Source organism: Podarcis erhardii (assembly GCF_964252035.2).
Source record: "Podarcis erhardii genome assembly, chromosome: 4".
Lineage (NCBI taxonomy): Eukaryota > Metazoa > Chordata > Lepidosauria > Squamata > Lacertidae > Podarcis > Podarcis erhardii.
This window is the reverse complement of record NC_138508.1, coordinates 56,493,451-56,515,774: the sequence shown is the minus strand read 5'-3', so window position 1 is coordinate 56,515,774 and position 22,324 is coordinate 56,493,451. Positions and strand designations below refer to the sequence as shown.

At 43.3% G+C, this 22,324-nt stretch overlaps 1 protein-coding gene across 2 annotated transcripts in view; it reads right to left on the bottom strand.

The window, feature by feature from the left end:
* PCP4 (Purkinje cell protein 4) overlaps positions 1–22,324 on the bottom strand; it is a 66,951-nt gene that overhangs the window by 41,234 nt on the left and 3,393 nt on the right. The window contains exon 2 of one of the 2 annotated variants that reach the window (XM_081859389.1): positions 10,647–10,690. In XM_081859389.1, the coding sequence (XP_081715515.1) occupies positions 10,647–10,690 (44 nt within the window). Of the gene's footprint in view, positions 1–8,815; positions 8,969–10,646; positions 10,691–22,324 lie in introns of those variants that run through there. The other variant, XM_081859390.1, reaches the window with a different exon arrangement.

Genomic DNA, 22,324 nt, shown 5'->3' with positions numbered 1-22,324 from the left:
GACTCCAGCTCCCATTGGTCCTAGTCAGCACAGTCAATGATGAGGAATGATGGGAATTGTAGTCCAACATCATCTGGAGGTCACCACATTGTCTGTTTCTGTATTTCAGCATTGCTACTGGTTGCTCTTTCATACACACTGCACTTGCTTGCTGACTGGTCAAATTAAAGCTATTTTACTTTCGCACCTCTTTAGTCATCTGCATGTGTACACCACAGCCAGTGACAAAGCTACCTGCTCCGGCACCAGGAGTAGCGTACATCCGGGGGTGTGGCTGGTGCACGTCCCAGGGGGTGTGGTGTGCTGCCCGTGGGGGCGTGGTGCACATGGGGGGTGCACGGCAAGTGGTGCGCATCCCAGGGCATGCGTGACAAGCGACAAGCATCCTGAGGGGTGGGGGCAGGGGCAGCTGTGATGTCACCCCCCCATGCCATGGCACCCGGGGCAGACTTCCCCCACACCCCCACTTTCATCCGCCAGTGACCATGGCAATAAGAACACATCAAAGGCCAAACTTTAGCAACCGAGTGGCGGTCAATGCACTGTTAAATTGTGCTTTTTGCATGCCATCACAAACAATCATAATGGCTCAGCACCAGCCTTTGGTGCCCAATTCCTTCCTTCTCATCTGCAAGCTTGTGAGGAGGGAAAATAGCACCAAAGGAAGCAAGGACCATTTTCTAAACTACCGGTACTTTTCACTATCCAGAACAAAGTTTTCTGAGCATGCTCCATGTTTGAATTCTCCATTTGAACTCTTGAGAATTCCAGTGTTGTTGTTTTTATTCTTCCTTATTTAAACTACACTTCCCAGACTTCCCAGCAACAATGCAAGTTCTAAGCATACCCATAAGACTTTTTTTTTGCTGAACACAGGGAGAGTAGTCGGCTTTTGCAAGCCCCTCCCTGGTGCTCTATTCCCCTCACCCCAAGTCTTGGTAAGCTTATAAAAGAGGGAGAGAAAGGAAAGTATAAAATGAAAGAACAGGTGACAGTGCAGGATCTTCGCAGGCTGGGTCTTTCTTAGAATTACGGAACTCTTGGAAGAAGCCCGGTTTTTCTGAGACTCCACAATATGCACTTTACAGAAAGCAATTCCATATTTGAAAGACTGTCAGCAAACAGTACTCTAGTTGAAGAACTCTTCCATTTGAACATTTGTCTAGTCCAAGTCCAATTCAAAGATAAGTAGCGGCCTTGTACCTGGCGTTGCTCAGGAATTCCAATAAACCCAAAAATCAGTGTTGTTTTGAAAATCAGTGGTTAAAATCAGTGAATTTTAATTCAGAATTTTTATTTGAAATGGCATCCAATTGTATCCAGACATAAACGAAACCTAATCCTTGATCTTAGGAACCATTGTGCAAAATTTGGCTATGATATCTTAGGAGGTCCAAATACATAGCAAACAAGCAAGTTTCCAAAATATATAGTAGAAAAATAATTAGAATAACCTGGAGATTTCCCATCAACAATAAGTATCTAACTAAGCAGGAGCAAAGGTCACCTGTTCACAGTCTTCCCAATTATGGTGTGATGTATTGTATATTCATTTAAATTATAGCAATATTTCTAAATTTGCATCTAAGTATAAGTTAGTATATACAAATGTTATGCAAATCTGGATCTTTTTTGATGGTATGTACATGGCCACTATACTTATCCAAGAAAGGCTCAGAAAGATCTCACCCTGTTCCTAACTGAGATGGATGGGTTTCATCCATCAAGACCCAAAATTACTTCCTTAGGCATTTGCCGGCAAGTAGCAAGAGTCTTCATCCTGCCTATGGCAGCAGTTTCACATGACTGTATGACTAAGTGCAGCAGGAATACCAACCCGGAATTCAGTAGGAGTGGAGCAAAGGAGATCTCAACTGAACAATAAGGTCCAAGGTTAATGGATACTTTCCAGGTAAGTGTGTGTGTGTGTGTGTGTGTGCGCGCGCGCGTGCACACACGCACAATGAATTCTTTCTGCGGTTATTTTTATGTAATGATAAGGGAGTTATCAGCACAGGAGAATCACTCCCTTTCGCCAAACAGGTGTGCCCCTCTTACATGTTTATTGAGTGCATAAATCAATTGAATGGTTTAGAACAACAGGGGGCAGTATAGTGGTGACCTTTGTGCAAATGTCCCCTTGAAATTCTCCACCCTATTTGTGAGCAGAGAAACTGAGAGGAAGGGACTTTAATGAATTTCTTGGGTGGGGGGTGGGGGGACTTCTAAAAAAAATGGGAGGACAGCAACTCACTGTTGTCAGTGGCAATAGCACAACTGCATTCCCCCCTCGACCCACAAGGTAGTGTTTTGTTTTTGCTGCTGCTCCAGAGACAATGATAGAGAATTTAGGAGAAAATCCTGCAAAGCGCCTTCTTTGCGGGGGGGGGGGAGCTGCGATGAGAAAGTAAAAAATGTGAGCAATTTTCTCAGAATTTACCATGTGGCATCGAATCTAATGCACACCTCAGTTTTCAGAACCTTGAAACCAAAAAAAGTATTTGCTGGCGAATGTAAATGTGCCATTGAATCTAATGCAGACATCAATTTTCACAATGCAATTTGGCATTAAAGGTAAAGGACCATAGGTCCAGTCGCAGACGACTCTGGGGTTGCGGCGCTCATATTGCTTTATTGGCCGAGGGAGCCACCGTACAGCATGACTAAGCCACTTCTGGCAAACCAGAGCAGCGCACGGAAACACTGTTTACCTTCCCGCCGGAGCGGTACCTATTTATCTACTTGCACTTTGATGTGCTTTCAAACTGCTAGGTTGGCAGGAGCAGGAACGGAACAACGGGAGCTCACCCTGTTGCGGGGATTCGAACTGCCAACCTTCTGATCGGCAAGTCCTAGGCTCTGTGGTTTAACCCACAGTGCCACCCACATCCCAGAATTTGGCATTAGATTCAAGTAAATATGGTATTTTCTGGCTTAGTTGTACCAGAGACAAAACTGGTGTTCATACAACACTCCTCACACATTCAATGAACATGTGAGGTGGGAAGGGAAATCCTGTGTGCTGGCCAGGCCTTCCCCACCTTGATGCAACTTTTGATGTGCCCTGGGTGCCCAAACATTCAGCATTAGTAAGAAAGGGGCCCTATGTACAGTAAATTATTCTGTATGTGTATAGCATTCCTCTACCTGACTGGGAATTTAAGCTAATCACAGTTGTTCAGATATACAAGCTAGGTAAAGAGGTACAGAGTTGCAATAATGCCAAATGTGTAGCAGCTGAGGAGAGCACGATCAGATGTCACAGCAGTACAAGAAGGGCATGCCCAGGAAATGTGTTCTCACTGCCCTCTCACATATTCAATGAACACAAAAAGGGGTGCTATGGGTGCTCCTGAGGAATATTCAGATGTGGTTTGAAACATAGGAAGCCAATACACTTCATTAAATGGTTCTGGATATTTGAGTGGCATTATTCTCCGTTCTAACACTTAAAAACTTTGTGGTGGTGTTGCGCATGAAAATGATCTCATTTTCTAAGTTTGGTAAGAATATTATTTTGATAGTCAATCTTTTGCCATGGGTCATTTATTAACAGTTATAATGACCAGGCAATGAAAGAATCTGAATGTTTTATTTCAAACTTGCGGAGTATAACTAGCTGAGCAAGCGAGAATAAGCTCACCTGCTTTACATTCCACTTATAGGCTTGCTTGTTTGTGAGGAAATAACTGGATTGAGTAATCAAATATCTCATTGAAATTTGGTAAACACATTCAGGACACGATTCTACATTTTAGGTTCAAGTGCAAATTCACCTGCCCTCACAATACCTATTTTCAGAGAAAAGGAAATTACAAATTGTATCACACTGAAAATGTATTTGCATGGATCTACCTCAATTAAGGTTAGTGTACAGAATACTAGCTTTCAGGTTTAAACCTGTGCTTAACATCCACTCTTGTTTTCAAGGAGAGGGAAAAAGCCGCAAAGCACCCTGCAAGGTGAGATCTCCTGTGCACACTGAGCTATCTGAATATAAATTCCTGTGTATGCCCACCGTAATTTTCCATTTAAAATTGGAATGCTAGCTTGACCCCTGCACCTCTTTTTAAAGGGAGTGTGAAAGATGCAAAATACATTGTTGTGGGATTACCTGGGACATCTCCGAGCTTTGTGTTTTTACTAGTAAAGATCTTCAGTAAATAATATGGAATGTGCTGTAGTCACTCACGCAATTAGGGGATGAAAATGTGTATATAGTTATCTTTAAAAGCACATTCCATCAGTCTCACCAGCCCAGAGCTGAAGAGCAACGAATCCTTACTCTGTCCTGAAGGGGAGCGTGGGCAAAGTGACACATTTAAGACATCATTTGCCCTCTCTCTTTCAAATGACAGGGCACCACCCATCTAATAAAGGGATGTCAGTTCAAATTATTAAGGGATCTGTCTTTGCCTTCCTTCCCCCACACCCACCTTTTGCCAGCTGAGGAATTCATTCCTCATCAAGTTGCATAAATATCTTGCTCTCTCCTCAATCTAGCTGTACATCCCTTGTTGTAAAGAGCTGGGCAGTTTTGGGGTGAAAGGGGGAACCTCTCCTGGAGTGATTTCCTCTGGTGTTTCAGTCCCCATAATCCCTTCTGGGGCTGGTGCATCATACAAATGAATGGGCAGCTTATTTAATTTTAAGACACATGGGTTACTTTTGCTTTGTATTTCAGGGGTGGTGGTTGCTATATGTTGTCACTAGATCCCAGACATCCATCTCCATCCATCTGTCTGTCTGTCTGTCTGTCCATCCATCCATCCATCCTAGGCAACTGGGGCTGCTCACATTATTTATTGTTTATTAAATTGATTGGACTTGTCACAGGCAACTCACAGTATGTTTACAAAAAATGTGGACACCAAAGGGGAAGGGGCAGCGTGTGTGAAGGTGTGTGATGTTGGAGTCAACAGTGCCTTCCCACTCCATTGTGCCAATGGTTTCCCTGTACATTAGCATGGTATGAAAAAGACTTGCATCTCATTGGTTACCACAAGAAGATGCCCCACATTTTAACTGCATTATACTGACATATACTTATATTAATACAAAGCCTGAAATTAATACTTTTGCCCTAACTTTTCCCAAATAAAACTCAGGGCAACGTGCATTGCCTCCCACAATTTATGCACATAGCACTGTGAGGTAGGAACTTAGGCACATCAGAAGAGCCCTACTGGATTTGGTCAAGGACGCAACTAGTCGAGGACCCAGTTCCCACAGTGGCCAATCACATGCCTCTGGCAAACCTGCAAGCTAGGTTAATGCGAGATTTAAGCTGTGTCCAGAGGTTGCTTCCACGCAAAAATTAAATATATGGAGAGGAAGCAGGACTGACCCCACCATCACGCTCAAGACTGAAAGGGATGCCTACCTGCCTACAGGTCTATACACAAAGCTGAGCTACGTGATTTGGAACCCTGAATGCGGAAGATTCCAGATCATGACTTTCAAGACTTCAAATGGAAGTCTGGGGGTGGGCCAGTGGGGGAAGGAGGAGGAGGCAACAAGAGAGACAGCAGACACAGTCTGTTCCTTCCCCATTCCTTTAACATGCAACTTCTGAAGGCTTTCATGTCTGGCTCAAGGTCACCCACTGAGTTTCACTGCGGAGCAAGGAGCTGAATCCGGGTCTTCCCAGTCTGTGTCCAATATTACCACTCTTATACCCTACTGACTCTCACAATGTGTCAAGAAGGAGATAAAAGGAAGCATGATTTGTCTTTCATTCCTCAGAAGAGAATACATGGGATTTAAGTTCTCAGAGATGATGATAGATAGATAGATATAGATAGATAGATATAGATGATAGATAGATGATAGATAGATAGATAGATAGATAGATAGATGATAGATGATAGATAGATAGATAGATAGATAGATAGATAGATAGATATAGATGATAGATAGATAGATAGATAGATAGATAGATAGATAGATAGATAGATAGATATAGATGATAGATAGATAGATATAGATAGATATTCAAGTTTCTCACAAGTATTATTCAGAAGAACAAAGTCTCTGCGGCTTCCTGGTCACTCAACATCTCGCTCAGGTCCTAGAAAGCCCTGGTGCTTCTCGTGTTTAATCATATGCTATTAGAACATGAAGTTTCAAGAGAAAAAGAAGAAAGCTCCACCAATTAACTGAAATGGGCAAAAGAGACGGATGATAAGATCAAACTAATGAATACGCTATGCTGTTTGTTTTTCCACAGCCATAAAAGGGTAACAAAGCTGATGCCCATCTGGAAGCAGGAAAATGAGGAAAATCAAACGGAATTAAGTAAATCAAGTTGGAGGCTCAGCGTTTCTGAATGGTTGAGAGCATCCGAAATCCAAATGTTTAGCTTACTTGGGAGTCTAACTGTTCTTAGTACAAAAACAACCACATCCTCTGGGCCATTCTCTGCTAGCTGCATACCCAAGGCTATTTTGGGACATTGTTTTCATTGCCATATTTGACCCGCTCTTTTCCATTACATTATGTCAGGTTTCAGCCAGATAATAAGATGAAGAGGGGGGTGGGGAACCAAATCAGAAGACAGTTCACTGAATGATCAGATTATTATATCAGGAACTCTGGCCAAAATCTGTAGATGTAAAACGCTAGATAAAGTGATTGCCTTTCTGCTAGCATTTAGCACAACTTCATTTAAAATAATAATAATAATGATGATGATGATGATGATGATGATGATGATGCAACTTCCCTTGTTTCGGGATTGTTTTTCATCTTGAAAGCAGGGCGAAACTGTCCAGAGATTTGTTTTTATACTTTAAGGCAGTTGAAAAAAGTTTACAGGCTTTCCTCATTTTCTGCATCACAGGAACAATGTAAGCATGCATAATAGAATGCAAATTTATTACTTGTTGAAGGACTGTAAATTAATGATCCAATAATGCTAGACAGCTCTGGCAGAGTTTGGAGCACTTTAAATTAGCCTCCAATGTGGCTTTCTCTGGGAGTCCAACTTTCAATAATAGCTACTCGACACTGATTTGGGAACGTATGATTAATAATGTGAGTTTCTTATTTTTGGTACAGGCTTATTCCTATTTTTGGTACATGGTAAGCACTGAATTGGAGAGAAGGGAGATTTCCTCTGAGAGGAACTGAATGTGAACTGTAGCAGTGTGAATGACGATTGTATGAATAGGTAGTGACAAAGGAATGGAGCTAAATCTGATCCAAGAGAATAAACCTATGCACAACGGCAATTAGGTTTAATCTTTTGTTTAAAAAAAAATCAGGAAACCCTTTGGAAAAGTTCTGCATAAGAATGGGGCCACATCAGATAAGCTGGTTCATTTAAGGTATGTGACAAAGGGACACTTAATGCAATTTGCATGCTAAAACTTTGACCTTTTCTAGTTTATTTATTCAGCTGTGAGCATCAAGTGGGAAAGTGAATAAGCTCTGGAAGAATGAGTGTGTTAGCCATGTATTCAATACACATGGTCAAAACATCATAGGAGGAGGAATCCTCCTGGTTCTTGGGCAATGCATTTCTCCTGAAATGCAAGACTTGCTGCTATCTTTGTAAAAGCTCTTAAAAGGAAAACACACCGCTTTGGATGAATGGAGAGGTAATCCACATTGAAAGAACAAGACCTTCCTTATTCTCCCCACAAAGACACATACACACACACACCCTTCCGGTTGACTCCATCCCATTGATTTTATCTTTTATCCTAGGCATTATTAATAAACTTAGCAAATGCAGAATATTACACAATAGCCTTCCTAAAAGAGATTCTTAACTTTGTGCAAGTGTCAATTCTGCCCTACTTGAATTGGGTAGAATTCTGACTCTTCTGCCAGAAATAGAATTCTCCTTTATAATGAGAAAGTGCATCCAAAAATACTATTGCTCTATTAGCAGAGCTGTCATGTCATTTGGAAAAATGCATTATACATCCAGAAACTGGAAACAATTTCACTGGAACAGATACATGCATACTGACTTGATTTACCTTTTTGTTACATTCTCTCTCTCTCTCTCTCTCTCTCTCTCTCTCTCTCTCTCTCTCACACACACACACACACACACACACACACACACACACACAGTTCCTTTTTATGCACCATACCACCTGCATTTTTACTTATGTATACAAAAATATGTTCAGCTAAAGCAGCTACTTGATAGAGAGCAATGAGAAGCAAAGCGATTCCCCCCCAAAAAAGTCAGCTTTGCACTTTGATGTCTAAACTTTAGCATACAACAGCTTGCTTTTGAAGGATGCAAAACATATACGGAAATCAATCTCTTTGCTTCAAAAAGACACCATGCCCGCCTACATTCATTCCTAATGAAAATGAGAAACAAGGCTACCTATTTGGGATTTTGGCAAACTGTGCAAAGCCGATGCTTCAAATGCCAGCAAACTCTTTTGAGAGTAACGAAAGGCTGTTGCATTTCTTTTAAGTCTGTCTCAGTGCAACCCTCATGCATGACTTAGGCAGAAGTAAGTCCCACTGAGTTCAATGGGGCTTACTACCAGGTAACTGGATATAGGATTGCAGCCTCTGTGAGGATTACCTGCTCATTCTAAAACAGGTCAGTTCACTATTTGCTAATGATGTCTTACATCTCCCTAGGAAACCTTAATCTAGCCGTTGTTAAACTCTCTGATGGATGCCAGCCTTTTTGAAACTTAAAACATTCCACAGTTTGAATCCTCTTTTTTCTATTTAGCCTTCTGTCTGATTCAAAAGAATCTGCATCGTTCTCTTCTATTCATCCTCCTGTTCTCTTCTACCTGCTACCCTCCGTATTAAAAGCATTTTGTCCACTCACCTCACTCATGATTGTTTGGAAAAGACAGTTCACAGATTTTCCACTTCCTCAGAACAAGGCTACTGTTCCAAGCTCTTCACACACTGTTTCTAGCTTTTCTCTTAAAAGGGGCTGCCCAGTGGCATCATGGCTCTACTAAACCAATAAGAAGCATTCACCTGCTCAACCAGCTTTCAGCAGGCATTTGAGGACACGAGGAGCCACCTAATGGTGAGAACGGGTAAAGGCAGAGAAGTTCTACATGGAAAAGCCATGTTTATAAAGAGAAAAAGAAAAAAGGTAAAGGTACCCCTGACCGTTAGGTCCAGTAGCAGATGACTCTGGAGTTGCGGCGCCAAGGGAGCCGGCGTTTGTCCGCAGACAGCTTCCGGTTCATGTGGCCAGCGTGACTAAGCTGCTTCTGGTGAACCAGAGCAGCACACGAAAACACCATTTACCTTCCCACAGGAGTGGTATCTATTTATCTACTTGCACTTTGACATGCTTTTGAACTGCTAGGTGGGCAGGAGCTGGGACTGAACAACGGGAGCTCACCCCATCGCGGGGATTCGAACTGCCAACCTTCTGCTCGGCAAGGCCCAAGCTCAGTGGTTTAGACCACAGCACCACCCGTGTCAAAGTTCTACTTGGAAAAGCCATATTTATAAAGAGAAAAAGAAAAGGTTGCCACAAAAGGCAAGGGAAAAGAGAGGGGTGGGTGAATGCGCTGCATGACGGAGCTCTTCTTCCTGATGGTGACACAAATAAAAATAATAACAAGCCTAAAGGTCATGGCAGCCAATGAGCATCCAGGTCACCAACCAAAAATCACTCCCCTTTTCTTGGTAGAACCTTCAATGCCTTTAACCCCTGCAGAAATCCTTCGGGTGATACTCTCCTCTCACCCTGCACTTCACACTGAGAAGACTTCCGCTGTGGCTTGTCTGCAGCTACATTACAGGGAGAGGCAGCCTTGCTGCACTGTTCCTTTTTTAAAAGAGGAGAAGTCTGGTAAGAATGCACACTCCAGAGCAGTAAAAAGGGGGACCAGACACCTTTCATAGCACAAAATCAACTAAAAAGATGAGATTGGTTAACATGTAAAGAACTTGCAGCCAAACACAGGAATGTGATATCTTCAGACAGCTTTCAGGGCCTACCGCTGCACTGCCTGCCCTAGCCTAAAACCCCAGGCATGTTTTTTATTTTTAAATTTATGTCTAGATTTATATATATTGCCACTCATCATCAAAAGATCTCAGGGCAGCTCGCGAGATAAAAAGACAAGATAAAAGCACAAATAAATAGTTAAACCAGAAGCAACAAAACAATAGGCTGCAGAATATTAATCAGCCAAAGGTCTGGTTGAAGAGGAATGTTTTTGCCTGGCACCTAAAGATATGTAACGAAGGCGCCAGACAAACCTCCCTGGAGGGAACATTCCACAAACGGGGAGCCCCTGCAAAAAAGGCCCTGTTCTCATGTTGCCACCCTCCAGACCTCTCATGGAGAAAGGTCTCAGATGATAAATGGAGAGTCCGGGTTGTTTCGTGTGGGGAGAGGAGGACCTGAGAGTCTCTGGTCCTAAAATACAGAGGCACAGTGCATAAAGCCCAAATTGCACGTGTTGCCTTTGTGCATTTACCTGCTCATGCCCCTTGGCAGGCATCAATGTTCCATGAATGGTTGGGGCTAGAGAAGTGATGCCAGGGTGGGCCCAAGAAGCTGGGCTTTCACAAAGAACTCACGGAGTCTTGGTCTTGCCTTTCCTCACCATGATTCAGGTGGGCTGTCTGCCTTGGGTTTCTTCCAAGTGCTGCTTGTATTGTTACTAGTTTATAAGGTTACTTACCTGGCCTTCACCTAAGGTCCCAGGGCGGCTTACGGCTGCAGAATCTACAATGATAAAAAGAAAAGAAAATCAATACAACTGCAGCACACAGAAAACGGCTCCAATGCACATCCATGCATTTAAATCTCTATTAGACGATGTGGAGAGTCGTGGAGAATCCCGCACACTGTACCCAGCTAAGGGTGCTGACCTCACAGAGCTACAATTCCCATCACCCTTAGCAAACTACAGTTCCCAGGTCTCTCCCTGGCTGTTAAAGTGGTCAAATGTATGGTGTGGATGTGACCCATGTGGAATAGAGGAGTATAATGAGGTGGGTCCCAGAAAACAAATAGCACAGTGACCCACCTCCAGCCCTCACAAGAGATGTGGGCAACTGCAGGAGTGAGAAGGAGTGGGCTGGGAAAACCTTCATCCCATGAACTTCCTTCCATTCCCCTAAACCTCAGGTGTCGTGTCTGTCCTGAGCCCATTTCCATACTCTTCCACTCTTCACCACTTTGCCCTCTGGTTCACCACCCTATCCAAAATCGCTCTATAGAACTGCTACCAGAACAAGGACATTTTGCACTCCAGAGCTTCACTATCTTCCTGGCGAGGTCCTATAATGAGAAACAGATGTTTTGCTGAGAGAGCAGTTTAGAGATTCAGCATTATGGAGGTAATTGGACATGGCCACTATTGACTTGGGTCAAAGTGAAAATGATTTAATAGCTGGAGCAGATATCTCCCCACCCCACCCCGGTCATTTGAACGCTCTTTAAATTAAAACCAACCTAATTTGTGAATCCTAGCATGATGTATCGAGAGCTAAATGTGTATTCAATCTTTGAGTAATTATGAACTTTTTTTAGAATGTTATCTCATCATTGTGTATGAACAAAATTGACAAGGCTCCTTGCTCTATCAGGAGGAGTGCTTACTTTTACACACACACACATGCCATGCTCATTCTTGGCCCTCTAACTGCCCAGTTTGTGCCTGGTTAGTTGCGCTTCTTAGTTGCGCACTGCACTGAATGAATGCCAGTTGCTAGGAATCAGAAATGGGAGGAGCCCTGTTGCACTCAGGTCATCCTGCTCATGAGCTTCCCATCAGCACCTGACTGGCCCCTGTGAGAACAAGGCTCTTATGATGTGGTTAGATATGAGAATCCCACCCAAATTTTGAGTCATGTTTGGAGCTAGGGACTGAGTAGAAACTAGTTCCCTAATGCCCATTCCATCAATTGCAACAGGATAGTACTATGTTGTCCTCATCAGAGCTACTAGTTGTTAAAAAGAGGGGCAGATGTTTCATTGATCCAAACAAGCAAATGCCATTTGAAATCAGAGCTTACCAGCTGAGGCCCTAGCTGGGCTCATGTGTTTGAGACTGCTGTGTATTTGTTGGCCAGGTTCAAGGGAGCATGCAATACTTATCCAACCCCCTTTCACTGATGTTTTGCAGAAAGTGGGGGAACGTTTTCTAGGAATTGTTTAAAAATTCAGAGGTAATGCTTTGTGTTCTTCCACCTGTACAGCCAGTTGCCCTAGTTACCAGAAAGAGCCAAGGAAAGTTCTGAAATGAGCCCATAATAGCTTTGCGGGGCATTAGCTTATTATTGATAGGAAGGAAAATATCTTAGGGCCTGCCAGGACTTGAAGGGAGTGCTAGTCTTTTTTAATCCAGACTGTTTTCAATAGCATGTTGAGGTCAGTTGGGTCCCTAGTTCCTACAGAGGAAAAAATAATGAGATTTGCAGGTTGACATTCTCTTGGCACACATGTACCCTTGTAACCACAGATTATCACTCTCCATAGCTATGATACCATATGCAATGAGGATAAAATACACAACACATTTGCTAGAGCAAGGATAGCCAATTGAGTTCCTCCAGATATTGGACTCCAGCTCCCATGAGCCCTAGCAAGCACAGTGAATGGTCAGGGGTGATGGGAATTGTAGTCCAACAATAGGGGCAGTCACTCTTATGCAATAGCAGGTGTGGGGAACCTTTGGGCCTCCAGATATTACTAAACCACAACTTCCATCAGCCCCATAAAGCATTGTCAATGACAACATCTGGAAGGCCAAAAGTTCCCTAGAACTGTACTAGAGGATGTTGTTGGTCTCTGTCTATCTCAAGAGAAAATGGAGTGTGCCTCTGGGGGTGAAGTCAAACCACCAGATTAGCAGCACCGAAGTGACCTCCCCGGGGCACAAGCCTGAGCAATGTGTGTGTAGAGGTCCTGGGCTGCCCAGATGGCAAGACCCTACTCTCAGCCTCGCTGATGTTGTCCAAATGAAAACACTTGGCACCAGCTTGGCTGCAGTGGTTGCTAGGAGGAGGCATACTAGGTGCCATCCAACCATATTGGGGACTCCAGTCCAGATTTGTGTAGGGTTTACTCCTTATCCTTTTCTTCTCCCAAAGATATTCTGCAAGGCAGTGGAGGTTTAGGATCAGAGTTTTCCTTCTCCTGGATGGACTACCTTCCCAGGTTGACAAGCCCCATCTGCCCCTCACTTCCCTCTACAGCACATGCAGAAACCACCTTCTTGACCCTTGGACCCACTATTAGTCTCATCCACTCAATTCTCCAGCTCCTGTCTTTGAATGCAGGGGGATGCCAGGATAAGCCTTCTTAAATATTCTAGGGACTTACTTCCAAGTAAACAGGCATAGGTTTGCACTGTTAGGGAAGAATTCAACATTGTGCTTTTACTATTGTTCCATCCATGTAAGCATTTCTACCTTCCGGACAAGAACTATCTCCCTTCTCCTCCCCCACAGGCTGTTCTGAGGGTTCTCCAGACCCACAGAAGCCAAACTGGGGGACATGAGGGAGGGAGCTTCATTGCACTAATGGGACTCAAAACAGAGGCTTTGTTTTGCTGCCGAAACCTAACAAGTTTTGCTTTCTCCATCACTGCATCTCCTCTATAAAAGAGAAGGGCACAATATTAAACCAACTGGACCAGATAATGTCTCAGTACCTTAGACTGTCCATGTTTACAAAGTAAGAAATTTTGTAACTCCAGTGAGGCTTATTTCCATTAAGTATTGTTACACATGCCTCAGTTTGCTGAGTTGTGAGAACTTAGAGCCACAGTGTGCACCCAAGTTCTGTTTCCTTGGAATGAGGTCTGTTGGCACTTGTGGTGTTTTTGTCATATATAGTTTTATTTACATTGCTAAACTCCAAGAAATGTCCCATATTCACATATGGTTAGAATTGTGCTGTTTTTAATTATTCAATCTTTTCTCCCTTGCTGTCCCTTATCCCTGGAAGGGACTCATTTCATTTTTTGTTTTTATAGTGCCTTTTTGTATTACTGTACTACTCATTGTGGTTTATCATCCAGAGAAATGTCAAAATACACAACTAAAATCACATTTGTTTCCCTACAGCAATTCAAAATCTAATTAAAAGCAAAGTAAGAAATTCAAGAGTGCGTTTCACATACTACAAGATAATTACACCCCCCTCAATTACAAGAAATTAAGAATTAGAAACAACCAAAACATCAACATCTATTTAAAAAGACACAATACACAAATTACCAGATGCAAAAAGAACAACTGAGAGGTAGATCACAGCGGAATAGCCATGCCACTCAGAACCATTCACATTCTGAGAACATGGCACCATTCATTCCATGGATACTAGGCCAAGACGATGTTGAGTTAGCATTGTAGATCTTCGGGCCAAAGCATCTGTTTCCCCAGGCTCTTTCCCCAGGCACTCCACCAGAGAGGTAAAAGGTAAAAGTAAAGGGCCCCTGGACAGTTAAGTCCAGTCAAAGGTGGCTATGGGGTGTGGTGCTCATCTCACTTCAGGCTGAGGAAGCCAGCGTTTGTCCACAGACAGCTTTCTGGGTCATCTGGCCAGCATGACTAAACTGCTTTTGGCCGTGACGGAAACCAGAGTGCACAGAAACGCCATTTACCTTCCTGCCTCAGCAGTACCTATTTTATCTATTTGCACTGGTATGCTTTCGAACTGCTAGATTGGCAGTAGATGGAACAAAGCAATGTGAGCACATCCCGTTAGGCAGATTCAAACCACTGACCTTCCGATTGGCAAGCCTAAGAGGCTCAGTGGTTTAGACCACAACGCCACCTGCCACATAGAACACCTGCAAGATGCCCCATATTTCTCTTCCTCCAAATCTGCCTTCATAAACCACCTCGTTGTGAAGCCTTTGGCATAAACCTTTAGTTAGTCATCCACTGTGCTTCCTTCTCTCTTTGTCAAATTCTGGACTGTAATATTTTTCTTTTACTCTTCAAAGTCTCATGCATGTCGACAGTGCTACATAGTGATGTATATATATAGAGAGAGAGATGATATAGATATAGATATAGATATAGATATAGATATAGATATAGATATAGATATAGATATAGATATAGATATAGATATAGATATAGATATATTTCTACAAATTAGGTGAGGAAAAATATTAGTTTTAGAAGAATAACACTACTGTTAAGCAGGTTTACAAATTGCCCACAAATTTTATGTAAGACTGTAATAAAAACATATACTTCTGGATTGTTAAAGATGTTGTGCAGACTGATTAACTCTCCTGAATGACAATGTTAAATTAGACAGTCATTTAAATGTTAATTCCAACTCTCCCGTAGATATAAAGGCAATTAAATTGTACACAAGTCAGTAAGTAGTCTATAATTGGAAGTTGACAGAGTATAAATTAAAGTATTATTGGAAATGGAAAAGCACATTAATTGAATTGATGATATGGAAACTGAGTCAAATAGTATCCTGTTTGGTTCAGGGCCAGTTTCCTTGACCATTTAAGAGAGGCGTCATGTGGTGCAGTTCTTGCTGGGCTATACCACTTCAAACGGAACTGTGAATATTTAAAACTCCTGCTTATACAAAATCAGTAATACATTAGGAAATGTCTGGAGCACACCCATCCCCCATCAGGGCACATGATTAGTAGTTTAGTTCGTTATTGGCAAAGCACTTCATTACATCAAGAATCACATGCACCACTCCTGCTAAATAGGTAGCTAGGCATTTCCTAAACACACACACACACACACACACACACACAGAGAGAGAGAGAGAGAGGGAGGGAGGGAGGGAGGGAGGGAGGGGCAGGCCTTAGGAAATACCCTCCATGACTGTAATTCTTTTAAGCAAAACTAGATACAAAGATGCATGCTGTATTTATTAAGAGAACAAGCAGTGTGCACAAATTGCTTCTGCAAAGTTAAGTTTTCCCAGGTACAATGGTTTTTTCATGATGCATGAAATCAGGACAGAAAATAAACTAATCAAAGTGACCGCATTTTGTATCAGATTATATGTGCAGAGAGGAAATAATTGAATGGTCTGCTATTGCATTTTCCTGCCCAGTCACAAAAACTAGCTCAGTCTTAAACATAATTCTAAATTGAGGGGAGGTGAGGAAAAAAATGAAAACTTCAGAGAGAGTGAGAGGGATTTGAGAAAAATAGTCTCCAGGAAAAGGAGGAGGATGGGATGGGATGGTGGTTAGCATAGATATATTTTTCAAAAACAGCCTTAATTATACTGTGTATGTTGTAATTACAGGCTTTAATTTGTTCCTTGAAAGTAAGGGATTTAGCAAAGTAATTGGGCAGCCACATTTATCTGTTAATTTGCTTGAGTAAAATTTAATGATTCAGAAATAAAAATACAGTTTCAGGAGCAGAAAGGGCTTAAATGCAAACTCCACTTGGCCCCTCTGCCTCTTACTTGCAAATAAGATCCACTAAATTCAATTGGGCTTACACACAGACAAACATGCATAGGAATACAGTCTCAGAAATATTTCCTATGGAATCATTTACAGTGGCACCTCGTGTTACAAATGCCTCAGGTTACAAACGCTTCAGGTTACAAACTCCGCTAACCTGGAAGAGTTACCTCGAATTGAGAACTTTGCCCCAGGATGAGAATGGAAATCGTGTGCTGGCAGTGCAGCGGCAGCAAGAGGCCCCATTAGCAAAAGCACGCCTCTAGTTAAGAACAGTTTCAGGTTAAGAACGGACCTCCGGAACGAATTAAGTTTGTAACTAGATGTACCACTGTATATATCTATTCAGAAGTTCCTCTGAATTCCATGGGGCTTAGTACTAGTTATGTGTATAGTAGCAGTGGGGAACCACAAAAAGCAATAGCACGTCATACATTTAAAGCACATGACTTCCCCCAAAGAATCCTGGGAACTGTGGTTTGTTAAGGGTGCTGAGAATTGTAGCTCTGAGAGGGGTCAACTACAGTTCCCAGAGTCTTTGGGGAAGTGTACTTTAAATGTATGGTCTGTACACAGCCACATTTCCTCGCAGGAAGCCTTCTGATGGGCACATGGCAGTGGTGGGCAAGGCCAGAGGCAAGAGTGGATGGAACAACAGGTATACCTCTTACCTTTCTACCTAGGCTATATTCCAGCTATACAAAAGTGAGAGCTATCTATGCATACATGCCTCTTTCCAGTCCGCATCCAGGCAAGCCAGAGTCTGTATCACACTTCAAGGGCACATTTGAGCCAGGGAAATACACTCAAGAAGAGCATGGGCAGGACTGGAAAGAGAGGTGTGTGACCTGAGGAGATTCCTAAGGGCCAGATAGAAACTGGTATTTTTGGAGAGTCCCGTGATTAAAAAAAGAAAAGAACTATCATATAGAATTGGGGGAAGGGGAGACTCACTCTGAAACTCAAGTCTCCAGGTTGACATAGCCTCTCCTGCGTGCACACACACCTTCAACCCTGACTTGGCATGAACAACAGGGCTGCAGATTCAGTATGGATCATGTTGTGCATCCCTTGGGTTGATGGAACATGTTTGAGGCTCTTTGGATTGTGGCCACAGACCAGGGTTCGCTGCTTTGCAACGTCCTTTTGGTGTAGTAGTGCTTCCTGCAGAAAACTGCTTGTCAGGAAAAGATTCCGTGGCACTTACCCATGGCAGCTAACTTTTTAATTAAAAGGTAATGAGACATATTAATTATCAGTTAACCATTTTCAATCTCCATGCCGACAAGGGAATTAACAGCTTCAGGGAAATCCTCCGCCATTATTTCTTTAAACTCTGAAAGGCTGAAGCTTAAAAGTACACCCTTTCCCCCAGCTCTCCCTGACTGACACTAGGAAAAGTCAAGGCAGAGAATAAACTCTTTGCTCATATATATATGGTGTTATTCTGGATTTCTAAAGCAAAGCATCCTGTAAACAAGTATAAATATGCATGCATATAAAAAAGCATGCATATTTTAAGGCCTTAGGAAAATATGAGCCCTTGTTAGATTATATTTAAGGAGGACTAGAACCTTGTGGGAAGTGAGAGCTGGACCGTAAAGAAGGCTGATCGCCGAAGAATTGATGCTTTTGAATTATGGTGCTGGAGGAGACTCTTGAGAGTCCCATGGACTGCAAGAAGATCAAACGTATCCATTCTGAAGGAAATTAGCCCTGAGTGTTCACTGGAAGGACAGATCGTGAAGCTGAGGCTCCAGTACTTTGGCCACCTCATGAGAAGAGAAGACTCCCTGGAAAAGACCCTGATGTTGGGAAAGATGGAGGGCACAAGGAGAAGGGGACGACAGAGGACGAGAAGGTTGGACAGTGTTCTCGAAGCTACCAGCATGAGTTTGACCAAACTGCGGGAGGCCGTGGAAGACAGGAGTGCCTGGCATGCTCTGGTCTATGGGGTCACAAAGTCGGACACGACTAAATGACTAAACAACAAGAACCTTGTGATTGCCCCCTATGGAGCACATAGTAATAGGAAAGCTGCCTTTTACTGAGTCAGACTCTTGGTCCATCTAGCTCACTATTGTCTACATTGACTGGCAGTGGCTTCTCTGGGGTTTCAGGCAAGACTCTCTTTCCCAACCCAACCTGGAAATGCCATGGGTTGAACCTAGGACCTTCTGCATACAAGGCATATATACCTTGCCCCAGCGCTATGGAGCTTCCCTGTGTCAGCATGTATGGAACTAAGGAGAAGGGGCTTGAATTGGAAGATGAGAATATATTGGAAGCAAAGGATACTACGGTTATCCAATTAAAATCTAAAGAATTACTGTCAGGGGGTCCCTCCCATTTAGTCTGGATTTACCATTTTCATGGAAAATCCAATATGTTAAAAAAAGAAAAAACTCTGGAAATGTTAAATCTGGATGAAATTTAGGGGGGGTGAGAGTGGTGTTTTGATGGAGGTAATGCTGTGCAGATGCTGCAATAAATTGGCATGCATGAGCTGCTCAAGCTCCACAATAAACTGCCGTGTGGAAGCACCCCAGGACTGGCAATAGATCCCTGCTGCTTTAATATTATGTGCCATCCCTGGCAAAAAGATGAGGCCAGCTCCACATTCTTCTCCACTTCCATCCCACACAACATCTGTTGCCCTCAGTACATCGCAGCAAGGCTTCCTCTGATATAGTACCCAGGCTATGGTTCCCAGAATTACTGGTGCAGTACATGTTATATTCAGTAATGTTATATACTAACATTTATTTCAAAGTCCACATTAGACCTTAAGAACCAAGCAAGCAAACAAAAAAACCCCACAGAACTGGGTGTGGGAGGCTGTAACAAACAAGTAAGGGCTCTCAGCTGAGAGACACCCCTTTAATAATCAACCATCTCTGTGTTCTTCCTAACTTGAAACCAGATATTTAAGAGTAGCTGGTTCTCCTGTTTTATATAGTATGAATAGGAATGCACATTATATGACCCAACCTTCCCCAACCTGGTGCCCCCTAGATGTTTTAGAGTACAGTTTCCATCAGATCTAACTAGCATGCCATGCTGCCTGGGGCTGATGGGAGTTGTGGTCCAAAATATCTGGAGGGCACCGGGTTGGGGAACACTGGTGTGACTAATAACTAGGGCTATATTATTATATTTGGATTTGGATCACGAATTATAATGTTTACTCTGTGTATGTATATGTATCTGTTTATTTCAATGGACATCTTCCAAGCATCCAAAGGTCAGCGAAATTTAATCTCAGGCTCTCTTGAATATTTACTGTCTTGCCCCTTTATATTTAAAGTTTCAAGAGTTCAATCTTTAATGATGTTATGTAATAGTGTGTAGATGATATCACCTGATAATCAATATGAGTGTTGAGTAACATACCGTTAACTCACAGAAGACTAGCAACTTGTTTACTTCTTTGCTGCCAGAGCATCCTGCTGTGAAAAATGGGAACCACCTGTATTATTTTACTCTTTCTCGGTGTGCTTCAGAGATATAGCATAACATAGTTATGCAGAATACCACCACAGGAGTAATGTGATTCTGGGCAGTACACACATGATTTTCAACAATCCACCTGCTGCTTTTGGCAATGACTCCTTGTGCAATGGCAGCTCCATTGACTTATAATAATAATAATAATAATTTATTATTTGTACCCCGCCCATCTGGCTGGGTCTCCCCAGCCACTCTGGGCGGCTTCCAACAGAGATAAAAAACACACTAAAATGTCACATATTAAAAACTTCCCTGAACAGGGCTGCCTTCAGATGTCTTCTGAATGTCAGGTAGTTGTCCATCGCCTTGACATCCGATGGGAGGGCATTCCACAGGGCGGGCGCCACCACCGAGAAGGCCCTCTGCCTGGTTCCCTGCAACTTGGCCTCTCGCAGTGAGGGAACCGCCAGAAGGCCCTCGGAGCTGGACCTCAGTGTCCGGGCAGAACGATGGGGGAGGAGACGCTCCTTCAGATATACTGGACCGAGGCCATTTAGGGCTTTAAAGGTCAGCACCAACACTTTGAATTGTGCTCGGAAACGTACTGGGAGCCAATGTAGGTCTTTCAAGACCGGTGTTATATGGTCTCGGCGGCCGCTCCCAGTCACCAGTCTAGCTGCCGCATTCTGTATTAGTTGTAGTTTCCGGGTCACCTTCAAAGGTAGCCCCACGTAGAGCGCATTGCAGTAGTCCAAGCGGGAGATAACCAGAGCATGTACCACTCTGGCGAGACAGTCCGCAGGCAGATAGGGTCTCAGCCTACGTACCAGATGGAGCTGGTAAACAGCTGCCCTGGATACAGATTTGACCTGTGCCTCCATGGACAGCTGTGAGTCCAAAATGACTCCCAGGCTGCGCACCTGGTCCTTCAGGGGCACAGTTACCCCATTCAGGACCAGGGAATCCTCCACACCTGCCCGCCTCCTGTCCCCCAAAAACAGTACTTCTGTCTTGTCAGGATTCAACCTCAATCTGTTAGCCGCCATCCATCCTCCAACCGCCTCCAGACACTCACACAGGACCTTTACTGCCTTCACTGGTTCTGATTTAAAAGAGAGGTAGAGCTGGGTATCATCTGCATACTGATGAACACCCAGCCCAAACCTCCTGATGATCGCTCCCAGCGGCTGCATGTAGATGTTGAAAAGCATGGGGGAGAGGACAGAACCCTGAGGCACCCCACAAGTGAGCGGCCAGGGGTCTGAACACTCATCCCCCACCACCACTTTCTGAACACGGCCCAGGAGGAAGGAGCGGAACCACTGTATGACAGTGCCCCCAGCTCCCAGCCCCTCAAGACGGTCCAGAAGGATGTCATGGTCGATGGTATCAAACGCCGCTGAGAGATCCAGCAGAACTAGGAAACAGCTCTCACCTTTGTCCCTAGCCCGCCGGAGATCATCAACCAGTGCGACCAAGGCAGTTTCAGTCCCATGATGAGGCCTGAATCCCGACTGGAAGGGATCCAAATGGTCCGCTTCTTCCAGGCGTGACTTCAAAGGAGGCCACCGCTCTGGGCACATATTCTGTTTTTCATGTCAATTTGTTTTTCCCCTCCTTTATATAATAGGGTGGGGATCCCTCCACCTCCAGGAGCTTTGATTCCCAAACACTGCCTATGGGAAGAGAAATGTTTCATTGCCTATTGCAGTGTTTCCCAACCTTGGGCCTCCAGCTGTTTTTGAACTACAATTCCCATCATCCCTGACCACTGGTCTTGCTAGCTAGGGATGATGGGAGTTGTAGTCCAAAAACAGCTGGAGGCCCAAGGTTGGTAAACACTGGCCTATTGGTGTTTTTCTTCTCCTTTACCTGGATCACTGCTGGATCCATTTCTTGGGTTTAAGTTTAAGCAGCCTGTTCAGAAGAAACATGACTCAAGAGAAAAGCATGAAATTTGGACTCTTCAGTGAAATGCTTTGTCTGGGGGCCTGAAAGCAGCATTTTTCATCAGAAACTATCACAAGGAAACCCAACAACATAATTAAATGACATTGTCTATAAAACAATAAAAGAGATTAAATGTCAAAATCCACAGAATAGATTTCCATGATCAAATATTCTCTATTTGGAAGGGTGTCCTTCTCTATCTTTGTAAAATGCTGTTCTGCTAGGCTGGAAATGCCAGTTGTAACCTGGGGGGGAGGCCTTGGTGGTTAAGGTCATGAAACTGAAAGAATGATAACCAATTTTATGACTTTAAATTATAGATTATACCAACTGACCTTACAGTCAGCTCTTGGAACCCACATAAAATTTAACAGCTAGTGGGGGGGGGGATATTAGAAAACAAAGAAACTCTAGCAGCTTCCAGCCATTTGAGAAGCATCTTTCTGAGGCAACAGGCAACATCACAAAAACAAACTGAAGTGAAAGAGCCGTTGTTCTGTCAGGTCGGAGCTAGATACTATAAATTAAGAGCATTTGCA